Raw genomic sequence first — 17,805 nt, 5'->3', positions numbered from 1 at the left:
GAAGAAGCAACTGCTTTGGAAGTGGGCTCTATGGCAACATATCCTTGCTCCCCAAATTCTGCCCTTCTCAATCGTCCCCTCCAAATCTCTAGGCATGTCCCAACCCAGAGCTGGCAGGCCTAGACATCCGCTAGCCACCAGTGATTGGGTCTGTTTCCTCTGTTGACTTTTTAGCGCAAATGGCGCAACAGAGGATTAGCAGAATGACCCAAAGTGCCCACGGACAAGGAAGCATTCCACTGAACCCTGTACAACTGCTGTCCCCCCCTTTTTCGTGGGACGAATTCTTGCACTTCTGGCTGGGCATCAGATCTTGAAGCCTGGAGCACAAGAAGCCAAACTCATCCTTTCGCAGCGTTGGGTATATACAGGCAAAAAACGACTGAACGACTCTTTGGGAGTGGGTGGACATGGTATTGGTAGTTCTCGATATGTGATTTTTGGCTGCCTTCTCAAGAAACCTAGCAAGTACAACCAACCTTAGTTTTCTGGGCGAGCATTTCTTGGTTTCCCAGAGTGAACTTCCTTTTAAATCAGAACCAAGCGCTGTTTTTCAAAATCTCTTTCTCTACAAATTCAAGAAAGGGGTTACACAGGGCTTTTTTTCTGGGAAAAGAGGTGGTGGAACTCAGTGGGTGGCCCTCGGAGAAAGTGGTCACATGGGTGGTGGCCTCGCCCCCTGATCTCCAGGCAGAGGGGAGTTGAGATCGCCCTCCATGCCGCTCAGCGGCACGGAGGGCAATCTCAACTCCCCTCTGTCTGGAGATCAGGGGGCGGGGCCACCGGCCATGTGACCATTTTCAAGAGGTTCCGGAACTCCACAGAGAGCAATCTCAACTCCCCTCTGTCTGGAGATCAGGGGGCGGGGGCACCAGCCATGTGACCATTTTCAAGAGGTTCCGGAACTCCGTTCCCCCGCCTTCCAGCTGAAAAAAAGCCCTGGGGTTACATCTGATTTCACCTCCTGACAGCGTACACACAGCAAACGTTTAGATTGCAATTTTGTCATAAGCTTTATTTACAAAGTATAAAATGCCTATTTTTCTGCGGATGCTTTTATACAGTCTGTTCACAATAACAGCAGTTAACTCACTGTCAGCATGATTGCGATACCTTTTGATATATATAGGCCATGCTCTTGGGATTCCTCAAAAATAGCAGGACTTATCTTTTGCTGACTCTCCCCCCCCCCCCGCCCCGAGATCAGCTAAAGAAACCAGTTGTGCTTCAGACGTATGACTGTAAATATGTATAATTGCCTTTGTACAGACTTACCCATGTACTTAAACTTGTATAGAGAAAAAATAATTTAAATTAATTGAAAAGGCAGTAAAGAAGGACTTTTCCATGTTTATTTAAATGAAGTGATTATTCCATGTATGTTCACATGAAATAAGGGGTTTAACCCCAACATATTTATACAATTGCAACTATACCACAAAGTACTCTTTTTTGTCAGGGTAGAGAGTTAACCATTTGGGGTGCTCGCTTACCACAGAGAACTGGTTCCATTCCAGCCCCATTGAAATGATTTAACACATGGACAGAACTGTCTTTAATTTTGGTGGAGATGTGCAGGAGATGTTTTTATGGGATGACATCCTAAAAATATTTAATGCTTTCAATTTTGCATTCTTGTTATGTGCGGAAATGTTTAAAAACCTGGCACTAAAATTGACAGTATTGGAAAATACTAACCCATGGCAAAAACGCTTTACAATACTGACTGTATAACCAGTTCACATGGATGCAATTTTTAGTTAATACATAGGCGTGTTCAAACACACACACACACACACACACACTTAAAAACAAGAAGTCACTCTTGTGTTTGTTTCTTCATTGCAGTGGATTATTATTTGGCAGTTAATAAATGGAATTATTGAATTAAAGGTGTGTTTTTTATACAAATAAATGTTAGCCTGAGCTCATGTGGTGGTACAACAGCTAGTCTTAGCTAGTCTGGTTTGTGGGGACTCAGCCCTAAGGTTGGGAGGACGTGAAACCTCACGTTTCCCGCTCGCTTCGGAGGCCAGTTCCACCCTCCCTGGTTCTTTTCAGTTCCTTTTCACTTCCTGCACTGGTTGGGAGGCATTCATTGCTGTATAATTATTGGATGAGAATTCGGTTACATGATACAGAGTTAACAATATGGAAGGGTTGTTGGAAGAAACTGACAGAACAGTTATGCAACACCGTGTAAGGTTGACAGCTTCCGAGGGCGGGGGAGCTATGGATAAGGCGCTGGGTCTCTCAAAGCTTAATTGGGTGGCACGCTCTCAGCCTTGGGTCCCCCATATTCCCACCATAACCAGAGTTTGCACCTGGAGCAGATAACAAGCCTGGACATATCGCTGGAAATGAGCTCGCTTGGAATTAACAAGCGTACCCATGGTACAGTTCAACTCCTATCAAGTAGGACTAAACAGTGAATAAAATTGCCTGTTTCTTCACATGGTGGACCATCCGGCAACAACATTAGTGATGCAGTGGAAACTTCACCATTAATGAAGAAGCCATACCAGGAAAGAAAAAGGTCAGCAATCCTGCTTCTAGGCAAGAAGGAATCCGACAGAAACAGAGGGGCAAAATTTGTACCTGTGGAATTTCGGCCTCCGGTGTTCTAGGAAGTTTTCCTTCCTAGAAAGCTGGCATCAATTCTGTAACTTCATGCCTGCTTTTTCCCCCCCAGGGGTGGGTCTTAACGAATACTCTAAAGCAGTGTGTCCAAACCTTTTCGGTATGGTGAGCTATGTTCAAATTTACTTTGCATGGTGACCCATCCAGGGGTGCCCCAAGAGATTGAGGAGGAGCTGGGGGGGCACCACTTTCAGAGGCTTCGTGACCCACTTTTGGGTTCTGACCCACAGGTTGGGAAACACTGCTCTGAATTGTTAAAACACTAAAGCTCTGGGTCTTAACAAGGAAATGAAAAGGGAGAAAAGAGCCCTGAGCATTCTATTATTGCCTATTATTGCCTATCAGTGTTATATTTGCTATTCGAATACTGCCCTATTCGAGGCATAAGTGTCAATACAGAATACTCTCTCTGATTCCCTGTCCTATTGTAGGCCTTGGTTGTCTTCATTGCGCTTCGCCTCTTACCAGTTTCTCCCCATTTCATTCTGCAACAGAAAAATCTTGCTTTCCTCCCCTTCGGATGGAGCTGGGACTCAACACCATTCAGGGCAGTGCCTCCCCACTCCACCTTAAGCTCCCCAACCCTTTTCTAGTTCAAAGAAATATTGTGGGGTTCTGTCTTGCTCTAATGACAAAGCACACACAATGCCATTTTGAAAGTAATCAAGCCCCAGAAGATGGAACAGCAAGAACTGGTAACTATTGGCGATGAGGAGGAGAACGATCTCCCCCCGCCCCAATCCAGGTCTCTGTGCTCAGCTGGGGCTCAGCCCTGGAGAAGGCTGTGTTCCAAAAGAAAAGAGAGAAAAAATAAGGAATAGAGAGCCCGAGCAGTGTGGTAATTCCAAGTCCTGGCACCACACAACCCAGGGCAGCCTATGAGTTTATCGTGTCCAAAAAAACTCACATTTCTGGTAAGACATTTAAATATATGTTAAACTGCTTCACCAACTTAAGAGAAACACTTTGTTGTTTATGGAACTAATAGCATTCAATGAAACTTTATGAGCGCACTTTTTTCACTTTATGAAATGCAAAACGCAACTTTTTGAAATGCACTTTATGAAATGAAATGCAACCTTTTGCACTTTATGAAATGCAAAATAGTAGAGTCCAGTAGCACTTTTAAGACTAACCAACTTTATTGTACCATAAGCTTTTGAGAACCACAGCTCTCTTCATCAGATGCGCCTCTTCTTGCATCTCATCTGATGAAGAGAGCTGTGGTTCTCAAAAGCTTATGCTACAATAAAGTTGGTTAGTCTTAAAGGTGCTACTGGGCTCTTTACTATTATACAACTACAGACTAAACATGACTAATGCCTCTGGATTTGTGAAATACGCGTGACAAACCTTGGCAAGAATGATTTAAAGTCGCCATACTGATTCCACTGACAATTATAAGCCTCTGCTTATGGCAGACAACATTGTTAATCTACATTAACAAACAGACCCCTGCCCCCCAATTATATGGGATTTCAGATAGGCTTCTGGGAATTCAAATTAATCACTCTCTTCCTGTTGGTGGTAGAGTGGGGCCAAAGAACATGTCATGGGCATCTTAATTTCCGTTTTTGCACATTGGTGACACATACGCCTTCCCTTTAAAATCTGTAGTTGCTAGGTGCCTTATCTGACTATTTGAGTCTGAGGGACTCTCTCCCAGCCTTGTCATTGCGTCATCCATTGTTACAGCTGCCATATCTAAAAGTGGGACATTCTATGTGATTGCACATTATCATCCGTAGTGAGCCTGTGAAGGAAATTGCTATTCCTTTTATACCATCTGCTAAATTACCTCAGGCAATTCAAATCTAAGATGGTTTTTCTTTCAACCAGATTGCCATTCCCTCTTGAATATCCAGAGCCTGATAACAGTAAATGCTTGGTTAAAAACCTGCCTAAAATCAGTGCTTTTTTTCTGGGAAAAGACGTGGAGGAACTCAGTGGTGGAACTCAGGATCGCACAATGGCGTCACTTTGGGTCAGCTGGAACAAGGGGGAGGTTTAAAGTTTAAATCGTCCTTGGCAGAAATGGTCACATGGCCGATGGCCCCGCCCCCTGATCTCCAGACAGAGGGGAGTTTAGATGCAGCATGGAGGGCGATCTCAACTCCCCTCTGTCTGGAGTTCAGGGGGCGGGGCCACCGGCCATGTGACTATTTTCAAGAGGTTACGGAACTCTGTTCCACCGCGTTCCTGCTGAAAAAAAGCCCTGCCTAAAATTATTTCCTGGAAATCCCTGTTTGGGATTATTTCTGGGCATTGCTAATCTTCTGCTCTAGTTTCTTATGCATAGGTTGCAAAAGCAAAAAGTTACACAAATGTCAGTCTCCAACAACGCCGTCCTAAACAACGGTACATTCTTCTACGTCCATTGACGTGTAACTCTCTTTAGGACTGCAAGTGAACACACATCCCATCCCATCATACATCTCGAATTCAAACAACTGCAGCGGCATTTTGCAGCAGATGGGTCCTAGCCTTTATCACTCCTGATTTTGCTTGGAGGGTGTTACCATATGGGAAGGGGAAGAAGCTGGAGGATATGGTTGCCAACTCCAGGTTGAGAAATTCCTGGAGATTTGGGGGTGAGCCTAGGGAGGGCAGGGACCTTGGCAGGGTATGATGCCAGGGTCCACCATCCAAAGCAGCTACTTCCTCCAAGAGAACTGATTTCCAGTCGGACAATCAGTTGTAATTCCAGGAGACCTCCAGGCCCCACTTGGAGCCTAGCAACCCCTACTGGAGGACCTTTGCCTGGAAGGGCCACTACAGGATCCATTGACTTTTGGCTCATGCCTTTGATTTCAAGTGACATGCCAGGACATGACATCACAAAGTAACATCACATCCTTTGCTGAGCTCCGCCCTACCCAGGGCCCTCCATGAGGACCCCCAAATCTCTGGAAATTTCCCAAACCAGCATTGGCGGCCCAAACACCGAGATACAAAAAAAAAATCTAAATGCTGGGCAAACAGGGCTCACACGCATTTGTTTCTGCACAGTGCAGGAGTGAGAAAGTTATTCCGCCATCACAGGTCTCTAGCCCAGCCCGCCACTCCCTGTTTCCTGCTGTCTCTGAGCTTGAGGGTTTGAGCTCACTCCTCAGCTCATTATAGCCATGTAAGGAGCAGGCCTCGTTCCACCTAATGCAGAGTAAAATTTTGGTTCAGGCTTCATGTCTTGCAAGAAATTTTACTAGGCCTGCTTACTGGGAAAGGCACAGTCTCTGGTTATTAATTGCACCTGTGCCACTTTCGGGGCTGCCAACCCCCTGCCCGGGGCGGGGGATCCCCTGTTCCCACCTCCTCCTCCCCAACCCCACTTACCTGGCCAGTGGGGGGGAACCCTCCTGGGGCACCCCCACCCCCAGCAGAGCAGCTCATCCCCAGGCAGTGTAGTGCACTCCCACGCCCCGCAACGGGCCCATTTCGGGCCAAATCAGGCCCGCGGGGGTACGATTCAGCCCTTGGGCGAGCGCAGGAGTGCACTCTGGGCTGCCCTTTGACCTGCATGATGACATCACTTCCTGGAAATGACATCATCATGCACGCCAGGAGCACGCGCGAGCTATGCGTGCGAGAAGAAACACCAAAGGGCATGGAGGGTGAGAGCCAGGTTCCCAGTCCCCCACTGGGGGACTTGACCTGGCAACCCAAGCTGCTTTCTTTCCTGAGAGACCGGCCTTGAGAAGGCCAGTGACTGGTACCAATCTCAGCTCTAGCCATACTGCCTAAACTTCCACACCGAGGTACTGTCCAATTAAGCAATGACCCCTGATTGGTTCCTCCCAGTGGGCTGAGACCCCCACCAGAGTAGAAGAAGCCTCTCTGCCTCTAAGCAGTTCGCCTTTTACCACTCCACACCATTCCAGACCAGTCTTGACCAGCCTTGACACCTTGTAGCCATTAACAACTACCAGTTATGCCAGAAGAGAGCTTCTAGCTCCACGCCATCTCCAGGGTGCCTAGACGGAGCTGGCATGGACGGACTTTGGTAAGGTCAACCAGCTTTGGAACCAACTCAGCCAGCAAGAAGTAATTTAACTAGTTAGAACATAAGTTAGATCAGCAAGCTGTTATTTGTTTTCTGCCTCGGCTAAATGCTTTCATGCGTGGTTTCTGCTTTGCACACGCTCCTATGTTCTTACTTTAATAAACTCCTATATTTTACCAGCCTGTGTCCAGTGTTGCTTGCTGAGGAGGGACACACACTCAAAAGAAGCCAGGAAGCCGGAGTGCTTCAAACAAATGACCAGAGCTCTTAAGAGGCTCCTAGGGGACCTGTTTGGCCAGGGGAGCCATCTGGAACGGAGGATGAGTCTCTGGGTCAATACAAGGCAATTTCACAGCATCTCCACTCCCATTGCACTTGCTATCAAGGGGACCGACATGCATCGTGAAGCCTCTGGGGCGTAGGATTTAACCCCTGCCCCATTCCCCTTCTGTTCAGGATCTCGGAGATCGGGCTGACCGTATTAAAAATGAAAATAAAAAAAGTGCACAATCCATCGACAAACTTAACAGACTGAGCGTAGTAAAAAGTGCCCAAATGCAATCCTCTAGTACGGGACTCTCCAACATGGTGCTTATGGGCATCATGGCACCCACTAACTCCTTTCCTGGTGCCCACCAAGTGTATTCTTAGGAAATGGGCACAGCCTTTGTTCAGGAGGGCATCCGATCAGCTGTGCAGATTTTGAAAACATTGTTTCAGCAGCAGCTGCCGCTACAACGCACGGATCTTCACTGTATGACTGAAGATAAGCTGTGTACATACGAGAAAGTATTTTCAGACCATGTTTATTTTAACAGGCATCCTGTTAAGCAGTTTCTGCCTGAAATGTTGACCTTTCTGCTATAAACTCACTCCCTGGGATTTGGCGGCTGCCTCCACCTCCCGTGGCAGTCATTTTGTGGCTGTACCCCTCACCCTGTGTCAGAATTCCAACTGTGCCCACAGGCTCACAAAGGTCGGGGAGCCCTACTCTAGTTAGGGTTGCCAGCATCCAGGTAGTAGCTGGAGATCTCCCAGAATTACAACTGATCTCCAGGGAACAAACAACACCCCCTGTCACGGGCTGGGCCAGCCCAAGCAGGGTGGTTCAAGTCCAAACCTTAATGGCAGAGTCTGAGGGGAGTTCCAAGAGCAAAAGCCAGGTCAAACCGGTGGTCAGAGCACGAGATAACGCCAGGAGTGAGTCCAGAGTCCAAGAGCAAGGTCAGGTACAATCCAAGGTCATTTACCGGTAGTGTCAGGTCCAAAAGCAGGCACAGGCACGGGCAAGGTTCACAGAACACGGAGTGGTTGCAGGCAATCGACACGTTGCTTCCACGCCCGGCAGTTCCTCCAGACTGGCTCTTATAGCCAGGCGTGGTTTTCAGCCAGCTGCTGGGGCTCCATGCTGACACTACTCATCGTCACTCTCCAGCAGCTGGCGTTGGCTCAAGAGGCGAGCACTGCGCCGTCTCTCCTGCAGTTCCAGTCTCTGGCACTGCCTGTGGCGTTCCTTGGGCATGGGTGAACCTGGGGGGGGGGGTGGAGGCTCTTGGCTGCGCTGCACCTGTAGAAGTCCCTGGCTGAGCTTCCCCTGTGGTGTAGGAGCTAGAGGGTGTTGGTGTCCCAGCTGCTGGCTGCAAGCTCTGATCAGCCAGCAGCTGTTACTCCTGATTGCTGGCTTCTGCTGAATCAGGGCCAGGGCTGGCTACACAGGGCTCCTCTTCTCCTGAGGAGTCCTGGCTGGCTACACGAGGCTCCTCTCCTCCAGAGGAGACCTCACTCTCAGACTGGGCCATGACACCTCCCTGGAGAAAATGGCTGCTCTGAAGGGTGAACTCTATGGGATTATACCCCATGGGATTATACCCCATTATACCCCTCCCCTCCCCAAACCCCATCCTTTCCAGGCTCCACCCCCAAAATTTCCTGGAATTTCCCAACCTGGACCAGACAACCCTAACTCTAGTATCTAACTCATACATATTCCTATGACGGTAATAAGGGATAGTCTATAAAGTTCTAAGAGTTGCAAATATTTAGAAATCATTCATTGCCTTGGTTAGAGCCCTTGCTCCAAGGACTCTTGCCAGAGTCAGCATGGCGTCCTTCCACCTCCTTGGTGTGTGTAAAAATGCAGCTGATTCATCAACAAACTGCATGCATGGGGTATTGAAGGGACATGCAGGATCTCCGGGAAAGTCTACGTTTGATGGAGGGTGTCCGGGGTGGAGCGCCCCAAGCACCCCCGACTTGCCACAGACCCCTTACCTGAAGGCCGATGGACCCCCAATTGCAGGCACAGGAAGCTCAAGGGGGGCGGGCTCAGCTCCAGCCGGCAGCAAGGGAAGGGAAAGGGGAGCCAGAGGGAGAAACCAGCCAGGTGTGCGCTGCCCTCCCATGCCCCAAAGGGCAAGAAGCAAGCAGGCCTGCCAGAGAAGCCGAGGACAGGGCAGGGGGGCTGGAAGCATCTGCACAAGCCCAAGGGGGAGCCAGCGGCAACATCCACCTGGAAGAGCCGACTGATGCCCAGGAGACCGGCGTGGCACCTCGTGAGCAGAGGTAGAGGCTGCGCCGCCTGGCCTGGAAGGGACCTGCCAGCCCCACCCTACAGGGAAGGAGAGAGGAAGGGAGAGGGAAAGGGGGGACACCTGAGGAAAGCCCCAGCTGGGCTTCATCTAACCCAGCCCTGCAAGAAAGGAGAGCAAAGAGGAACTGGGATGGGAGAGGGAACGCCTGAGAGCAGACCCAGCTGGAAGGCCTCAGGGCTAGGAAAGAACCTGGGAAGGAGGGAGGGAGGGGCAGGCAGCTGGGAGAAGCCCTGTAAAGGCAGGCTCAGCAGAGGGATTGTGGTGGGTTGTAGAGGAGTGAAGATGTGGAGTTGGTGGTGGCGTGTGAAGGTTGGTTGGAGGAGGAATGAGCAAGGAAGGGAGGATGGTGAAAGACCGTGGAGAGAAAGGTGGAGGCAGGGGCCGAGTCAGGTTGAGCGGGCCTGCGAGTGGACAGAGAGGGAGCAAGGGTGAGGCATACCTCCCCTCCTTCCACAGAGCGGGTCCCTGCATATTCCCTGACGACCCCCAGGAGCTGGCATCAGGTGCCCCAGCGTTCGAGGAGGCCACACCCAGGGCGAAACCTGACAGATGGCTTGTTCCTTGGGCTTTGTCGGTTTGGAATTTCCTTCATTTAGAGTATTCTCTTCTTCACGATTGCATATTCCGTCAGGAATCGGATGTGAAATAAAAAAGAGGGAACTTCCGCTACCACATTTATGCCTCTGCCCTTCTCTGAGGATTAGTAAAAAGCTGGTACCACCACGAAATATTAGACAGACCCTCCTGTAGAATCTATCCCTTGGCAATAAATCACTGGTCCAACAAGCATTAAAGAACAGCCAGTCCAGAGTACGAAACCAAAGCTTTTATTTGAAAAAGAAAAACCACATTAAAAACAGGACTCTAGTCAATAATATAAAGACCTTAAATTAATCTTTTAAATTATGTACACTATTTGCGTAGGTAAATATACTGTACAGTTTTAAATAAGCCTGCATTTAATCATGGGCACTGTACAAAGATCACCCGAGTAATCTTTTCCTTCTTAGCTATTCTAATATTAACTGAAAGGATTCAGTCACCAGATTCGATTAAAATACATCATAACTTCATACAAGAGTCAGGTATGAAAACCCTATAAAATGGCCAAATGTACATATATACTACAGGACGTTATTTTACAACCATTTGAACAGATTGTTTTGCAGTGATAGCTCTTCCATTAACATAGGCACCAGAGATCCTCACCACATGTCAGGCAGCAGGGAGGAGAAAGGGGGATTTGGATGTGGCCTATTAAACAATAAAAGCAAAATCCAACGACCGCTTCGGACACATCCGACATCTTCGCAACTTTAGCTTGCCTCATAAAATTCTCATTGCAACGAAGAGGACTTTGCCTTCACAGTGTTCTGGCTGCACTCGAGGGTCACCAGGACTTTGCTTTTATTGTTCAGTAACTTCATTGGGCATTGTCTGGGCGCAGCAGGCCCCCCATGCCCGCGGGGTCCGCCCGTGGGGGCGTTGGGGCATGGGGGAAGCTGCTGCGCCCGGACAGGCATCAAGACTCCTATCCCATCAGCGGCATCGCCATCTTATTTTTCCTCCTCTTGGTGCATTAATGAGCTTTGAAAGCTTGCTAATTTAGTATTCGATCAGGTGACTTTAACAACACAAGTGTTTAAATGAACCGAAAAGCAAATCCCCGCAACCAAGGAGGCCCAGTCAAGCTGACGAAGGATCACCCTCTGACCAAAGCAACCAATTCCAACTCATGCCACAACACGATGCAGCATTTTGATTACTTTCTGGACAATAACCGAATTCTGATTATTGGCTACAGACCAGTTGCGCAAGGCTCCAATCATTTACCCTCCCAGCAAGCACACTGTCCTGTTTTACAGATCACCTCGGACCCCTGAACAATTATGAAGGGTTCCGTTTCTAATCCCCAAAGACTTAATGGAGCTTCATTTTTGTTTTTGAGAATTTCAGACCTCAATCAAGGCACTTCCATCTGTAGGTTGTAACATGAAATAGTCTTATGCTGTGCAAACTGCTGCTTGTGTCTATGAATATGGAAGTCACAGTTAACGAGGGCTCCCCAGGACGCACAGGGGTCTAGACATACGCAGGCTGTCGTGTTGTGATTCCCAGGGAGCAACGGACAGATTCCTACATAGGAAAGTGAAGCAGTTTTATTGCCACTCCTTTAATGGAGGCCTCTCCCACTGCACTGAATTTCACAATGGACACCAGATCAGCTCTGCCGTCAAGCACTCTGACCACACTCCTCAGCCAACGCTAAGGAAGCCCTTTACATGAATAGTTCTGAGGCCCTGAAACTTTGCAGCTTGCACTCAAGCGTGATTGCATAGCCTTTCCTTCTCATATTGCACCGTTTTCTCTGCATGTCTTGTACACACCAAGCACGCAGAGATTCTTTGCAGAACTGGCAGGTGCCAGCATTCATCGGGAACGGACGCTGCAGTAAGCCCTGTGGAAGACTCGCAAATACCCAAAGAGAAGCATCCTATTTTCACAAACTGACATGCTACGCCCAGATCCACCTGCATCTGAACGCTTTCAGTGACACGCAGTGAGGCTGTGCCAGAGTAGTACCTGTAGCGAAGCCTGATGTGGCAGCACGCATGCAGATACCGGCCCCTTCCGCACTACGAGGACTAACACGCATGTGCACTCTTATGCAGGAGGAACCTGACACGTGCGGAGTTGTGCTTTGGCGGGTGCCAGCTGTGCCAGGCATCCACCCCTCAAGCTCTTTGATCCCTGCTTTTTCTGATTTATTTTCGGCACAAACCCCTGAAAAAGCAGGCATTCGACAGATGCAGAATGCAGGGAGGGGGAGCGATAAGACTTTTAAAAATGCTTGGAAGGCGGGAGATGGCCAGAGGCCGGCAGAGGGTCTTCGGCAGAGTTTCCGCCCCAGCGAAAGAGCTGCCACAGCACACGGGATCCTCTTCCTGTTCAGAGGGATGGAGGGAAGCTCAGAGGGCTCAGCAAGTCTTCCCCTTTCCTCCCGCTTGATAAAGAGGTTTCTCAGAGCATGACTACTTGTTCATGGACAACAGGAGGTTCACCTGCAAGACAGAAGAGCTTCACTGCCGTGATGTTCTACACCAAAGAGCCAAGGGTGGCCTCGCTGCTGAGCTCTTGGAAGTTCTGAGAAAACCAGTGAGCTCTATTCAAAAAGCCATACGCCACTCCTGCACCCAAGCCTACCCACTGACCCTCGACATACTAACATCAGCCATTCACATGCTGGAACACAAACACCATCGTCTGGCCTTATCCTGCAATCCATGCAGAGGGTTACAGAGAGAAACAGGGGGAGCCATTTCTTGGGGCTTGCACTCTGGAGATCTCGTACCACTGAGATTTCCACAGTGATAACACTTTTGCACTTCCATGCTTTTTGCAGCTGTGAAGGTCCACGTGACAATGCTCACTTGAAAACGTGAAAACCTGTTCTGCAAGAGGCAGCTGCCATATTCAGGTACCCCAGGGTCCAGCCGCCGCCTCTCCCTACAGACGGGGGAACTAGAGGACGAGGCCAATCCCACCGGAGTGTTTTTTGAATCCACATCAAGTTCTCTCCGCTTTCCTTTGTAAATTGTTTTATGCTACTCGTATGATGTTATATCCTGACTGAAGGCCCTCATATGCAAAAAACAACCTAAAAAACCTCAAGATTTTAAAAAGTAATCCCTTCAGGTGGACAGGTGCCTCCCTCTATTACAGTCTTCCGCCAGCGGGTGAAGACTCTTTTGTGTCATTCGGCGAGGAGTGTGTCCTCAATGCCACCTGCACATGCTGGGAGTACATTGTCTCCTAACTGGAAGACGACCAAAGGAAGTGAGTCTTTGCAAGAGGAAGCAAATTCTTATCCTCTCCCCTTCGGGAATCATACCAGAAAAAGGGTTCTTAGCAGGGCTTTTTTTCTGGGAAAAGAGGTGGTGGAACTCAGTGGGTGGCCCTCGGAGAAAATGGTCACATGGCTGGTGGCTCCGCCCCCTGATCTCCAGACAGAGGGGAGTTGAGATTGTCCTCCGCGCGAGGGCAATCTAAGCTCCCCTCTGTCTGGAGATCAGGGGGCGGGGCCACCAGCCATGTGACCATTTTCAAGAGGTGCTGGAACTCCATTCCACTGCGTTCCGGCTGAAGAAAAGCCCTGGTTCTTAGTCCTGCCTGTAACAACCCACCACACATGCACGTCCTCTATGGACGGTGCCTAACTTCGTGTTCACTGTTGTCTTGTGCATAAATACAAGGCTAAGTTTGCAGATGGCCTTGGTCTATTTGCAGACTGTGGAAAAGATGATACTGGTGTCTTTTTTCCAAGCAGTGGACGTCCTGCTTCAGCAGGCACACCACAGCACGAACTGGGCAACCCCACTCCACCCCCTTCCCCATGCAAGTATTTAAACTGCCTGGTCTTAGAACACTTTTAAAGAAATGTTTCAAAAGTTTTCACCTGCTAGCTAGTATCTCTTGGCTTAGAACGTAAGAGTTTAAACAGCACCCAAATGGGATTTTGACAAGCTGAACACAGAATACTTTTTAAAGCACTGAATGTTTTTAGCATTCACTTTGAAAAGCAAACGGTAAGAGCTTTTATTATATACCTGCTCCATTGAAGGGCAAGCGACAATCTGGAGGTCTTCGTTACTAAATTCTTCTTTTAACAGGCTGTGCAGCTTCTGAAACACTTGCTGAATATTGTTCTGATAAAGAAGAAAAAATTCGTTATCATTAAAGCCAACAGGAACTGAGAGTTGCTGTTATGTTTGGGGAACCCTGAAGGAGCTACGTTGGCACATCTACAAGGGACCCTTGAACAGGAACTCGGGAGTTTCCAGGGTCTGTTGAGGCAGCACAGGTGGATCTTCAGTTTCAGCCATGAGCTATTTGGGGTTCCTGGGCAGCTCAGGGAAGCTGGCAGAAACAGGGCCCAGAAAGGAATCCACGGCAGCCTTGAAGAAACTTATCTGAACGACTTCCATCCCTCACTCGCTCAGAATTACATGATGCCTCAAGAGTTTATATCGTTTAAGACAATAACACTGAAAATGAAACGGATCTGCCTATCACCCAGAAAACAAACACGGCAAAAATCAGAACAGTACAAGTATTAATCGGACGGCTTCCATTAATGGGGGGGGGATGATTTATGCCATTTCTCCCCTCCAGGCCCCCAACTTGCCCCCACATGTTTCCGGACCCCCTGTCCTCTGGGAGAAGCATTTTGGGGGGTGGGGGTGGATTTCGGATTGCAATGGGAGGGAAGAAGGCACGGAAGACCTGCTCCACTGAAAGAAATCCATCCCATTAACACTGAATCCAAGACCATGTATCTGTCCGGGGTCTGAGCCCCAGTCCCCAGACTTGACAAGAGGGAACAGCAGGGGACAAAAGGGTGGCAGCAACCCCACCCCCCCAAGCCGGCAACCAGGGCCAGAACCTACCTACTCCAGGGGGAAGGGGTAAAAGGCCAGAACCTCAGAGGGGTGGAGGGGGCAAGGAGAAGCCAGCCAGTCCCACCTTCCAGGGGGAAGAAAGGGGGCTAAGCAGGCCAGAGGGAAAGGGCCACAGCAGGGGGAATGTGGGACCACCACCACCAGCAGCAGCCCAAGCAGAACCCTTACCTGGCAGGGAGAGGAAGCAGCCTCTACAGCCCAGAGCCACACCATGGCTAGAAGACAGCAGCCTGGCTCAGGAGTTGCTAGAAGCCAAGCCTCTCCAGGGGGGGCTGCCACAGGCATTCTGGGGGAGGAGATGGGTAGCCCCACCCAGCATTGCTGAGCAGGCAGCACAGAAGCTGGCTAAGGCAGCACCTCATGAGCAAGGCCAGGCAAGCCCAATAGCACAGAGGCTGGCTGGGGCAGCTCCTCATGAGCAAGGCCAGGCAAGCCCAATAGCACAGAGGCTGGCTGGGGCAGCTCCTCATGAGCAAGGCCAGGCAAGCCCAATAGCACAGAGGCTGGCTGGGGCAGCTCCTCATGAGCAAGGCCAGGCAAGCCCAATAGCACAGAGGCTGGCTGTGGCAGCTCCTCGTGAGCAAGGCCAAGCAAGCCCAATAGCACGGAGGCTGGCTGGGGCAGCTCCTCGTGAGCAAGGCCAGGCAAGCTCAATAGCACAGAGGCTGGCTGGGGCAGCTCCTCGTGAGCAAGGCCAAGGAGCCCTCAGCTGAGGATGGCTCGCACTCAACCCCACCCTACCAGCAAGGCAAAGGAGCCCAGGAGGGATTAGTGGTTGGAGGGAAACACCTGGAGGAATGCACAGCTGGGCCCAGTCAGGAGAAGGAACAAGCCTGGAAGGAGGGCGGGGCGGAGAGAGGAAACCCTATAAAGGGTGGCTGGGAAGAGCTCTGGGGTGGTGGGTTTGAGTGGGAGTGATGGAGCAGAGTTGGAGTGGAGAGAAGCCAAGGAAGAGTCTTGAAGGAGAGTCCTGGGAGGAAGAGATGGTGGAAGATGTAGGGGGTAAGCAGGCCAGGTTGAGCAGGCCAGCGAGTGGATTGAGAGGGAGTCATGGTGAGGTATACTGCCCCTCCTTCCACAGAGCAGGGTCCTGCAGAATCCCTGGCCCCCCTGTGATGTCAGGAGCTGACTGCCCAGTGCCACGCCCAGCGGCAGCCGCGGCAAGCCCTGACAGTATCCATCGAAAGAGTGAGAGTCAGGGCTTTTTTTCAACGGGAACGCGGGGGAACAGAGTTCCGGAACCTCTTGAAAATGGTCACATGGCTGGTGGCCCCACCCCCTGATCTCCAGACAGAGGGGAGTTGAGATTGCCCTCCACGGAGGGCAATCTCAGCTCCCCTCTGTCTGGAGATCAGGGGGCGGGGCCACCAGCCATGTGACCATTTTCTCCAAGGGCAACCCACTGAGTTCCACCATCTCTTTTCCCAGAAAAAAAGCTGTGGTGAGAGTTAATAGTGCCAGAAATCCTAAAGATTCCCTGAAATCAGATCCCCAAGTACATGGGGGGAAAGACATAGCACTACCAAATCACTCACCCTAACTGGCTTGAATAAAATGAATTCCGTGTCCTTATTGGACAAATACAGGGACATGCTCCGTAACGTTGATGGCAGTTTTGTTTTTATCGTCTTATAGGCTGAAGACACCAAGTCACCGACCTTTGCTAGAAATAAAAGTAGGAGAAACAAACATTAACAAAACAAGTTTGCCCTTGTATCTCTTCATCCACTAGTGCTTCCGCAGAAGGGGGTGAGAACCAGTTTGGTGTAGTGGTAAAGAGCGATGGGACTCTAATCTGGAGGACCAGGTTTGATTCCCCACTCCTCCATTTGAAGCCATCTGGGTGACCTTGGGTCAGTCACAGCTCTCTCGGAGCTCTCTCAGCCCCACCCACCACACAGGGTGATTGGCATGAGGATAATAATAACACACTTTGTAAACTGCTCTGAGTGGGTATTAAGTTGTCCTGAAGGGCGGTTTATAAAACAAATTTTGTTGTTATTGTTGTTAGCCCACTTTTCCCCTCCTCACTTCAACATCTATATTACACATATCCCATTTCCCTCGTGCCTTTTCAGCAACAACAAGGGCTACGGAGGGAAGGGGAAGATGGGAAAGAGCCATCTCTGTCGTTGTTTTCCAACGCTGTCATCCTTACAGATCATCTAAGAATATTAAGATCAACCTATCTGGCAAATTAATGGCCACATTTGTTGATAGTAGAAAACGGATTATTTTCAACGGCTTTAATGAGAAAGTAGATTATGGGGAGTTTACTTGTTTGAACAATTTTAGAATAAGTGTTATAGATTTATTTTATTTCTGCTGATTTGATAAATAATAATAATAATAATAATAATAATAATAATATTCGATTTATATACCGCCCTTCAAGATGACTTAACACCCACTCAGAGCGGTTTACAAAGTGTTATTATTACCCCACAACAATCACCCTGTGAGGTGGGCAGGGCTGAGAGCGCTCCGAGAGAGCTGTGACTGACCCAAGGTCACCCAGCTGGCTTCAAGCGGAGGAATGGGGAATCAAACCCAGCTCTCCAGATTAGAGTCCCACACTCTTAACCACTACACCAAACTGGCTCTCTTGAAGTGGAGAAGACTATTACCAGTGATCATATGCCCTTACTTTTATTAATAAGTTTGCCTAAAAATCTGTACATCCAAAATAGTCATTCGATACCCATTTGTTAAGATCAAAACAAACTGGGACCAGTAAAATGGAAATCCAGAAACTGCACTTTACGTAGAACTCTGATGTTCTCAGATAAACGTTGCACCCTTAAGAGAGAAATCACTTTAGGATCTTGTGTGCGAGACAACTGTTACAAGTTAGATCCAATTTACTCTCACTTGCTGCCTGCTTATTCTAAACCGATTTATCAAGACAAAGCCTTGAATTTCACAAAAAAATAGCTGGTTCAACCGGGAGTGTAAGTATCTAAATAAAGTCTGCCACCAGGCACTTATGGAATATAGATGTGCTAGCTCTACAACTTACAAGTTTTTCTTTTCTGTCAAAAGACATATAGACAAGCTATATGCAGGACGAAAGAAGCAGCTTGCGTTACTAATTGGCAAAAGCTAATCAGAGTGG

The 17,805-nt window shown here is 49.1% G+C and overlaps 1 protein-coding gene across 1 annotated transcript in view; it reads right to left on the bottom strand.

Moving 5' to 3' along the window:
• Positions 1-10,042: 10,042 nt before the first annotated feature.
• Positions 10,043-17,805, bottom strand: part of COG3 (component of oligomeric golgi complex 3) — a 63,979-nt gene continuing 56,216 nt past the window's right edge. Inside the window, exons 21-23 of the mRNA XM_054982342.1 lie at positions 16,226-16,353; positions 13,839-13,937; positions 10,043-12,293 (exon numbers count right to left, since the gene is read on the bottom strand). Of these exons, the coding sequence (XP_054838317.1) occupies positions 12,264-12,293; positions 13,839-13,937; positions 16,226-16,353 (257 nt within the window). The 3' untranslated portion in view covers positions 10,043-12,263. The remainder of the gene's footprint in view (positions 12,294-13,838; positions 13,938-16,225; positions 16,354-17,805) is intronic.

The sequence above is a fragment of the Eublepharis macularius genome, chromosome 6, assembly GCF_028583425.1.
Source record: "Eublepharis macularius isolate TG4126 chromosome 6, MPM_Emac_v1.0, whole genome shotgun sequence".
Lineage (NCBI taxonomy): Eukaryota > Metazoa > Chordata > Lepidosauria > Squamata > Eublepharidae > Eublepharis > Eublepharis macularius.
This window is presented reverse-complemented; position numbering and strand designations above follow the sequence as displayed.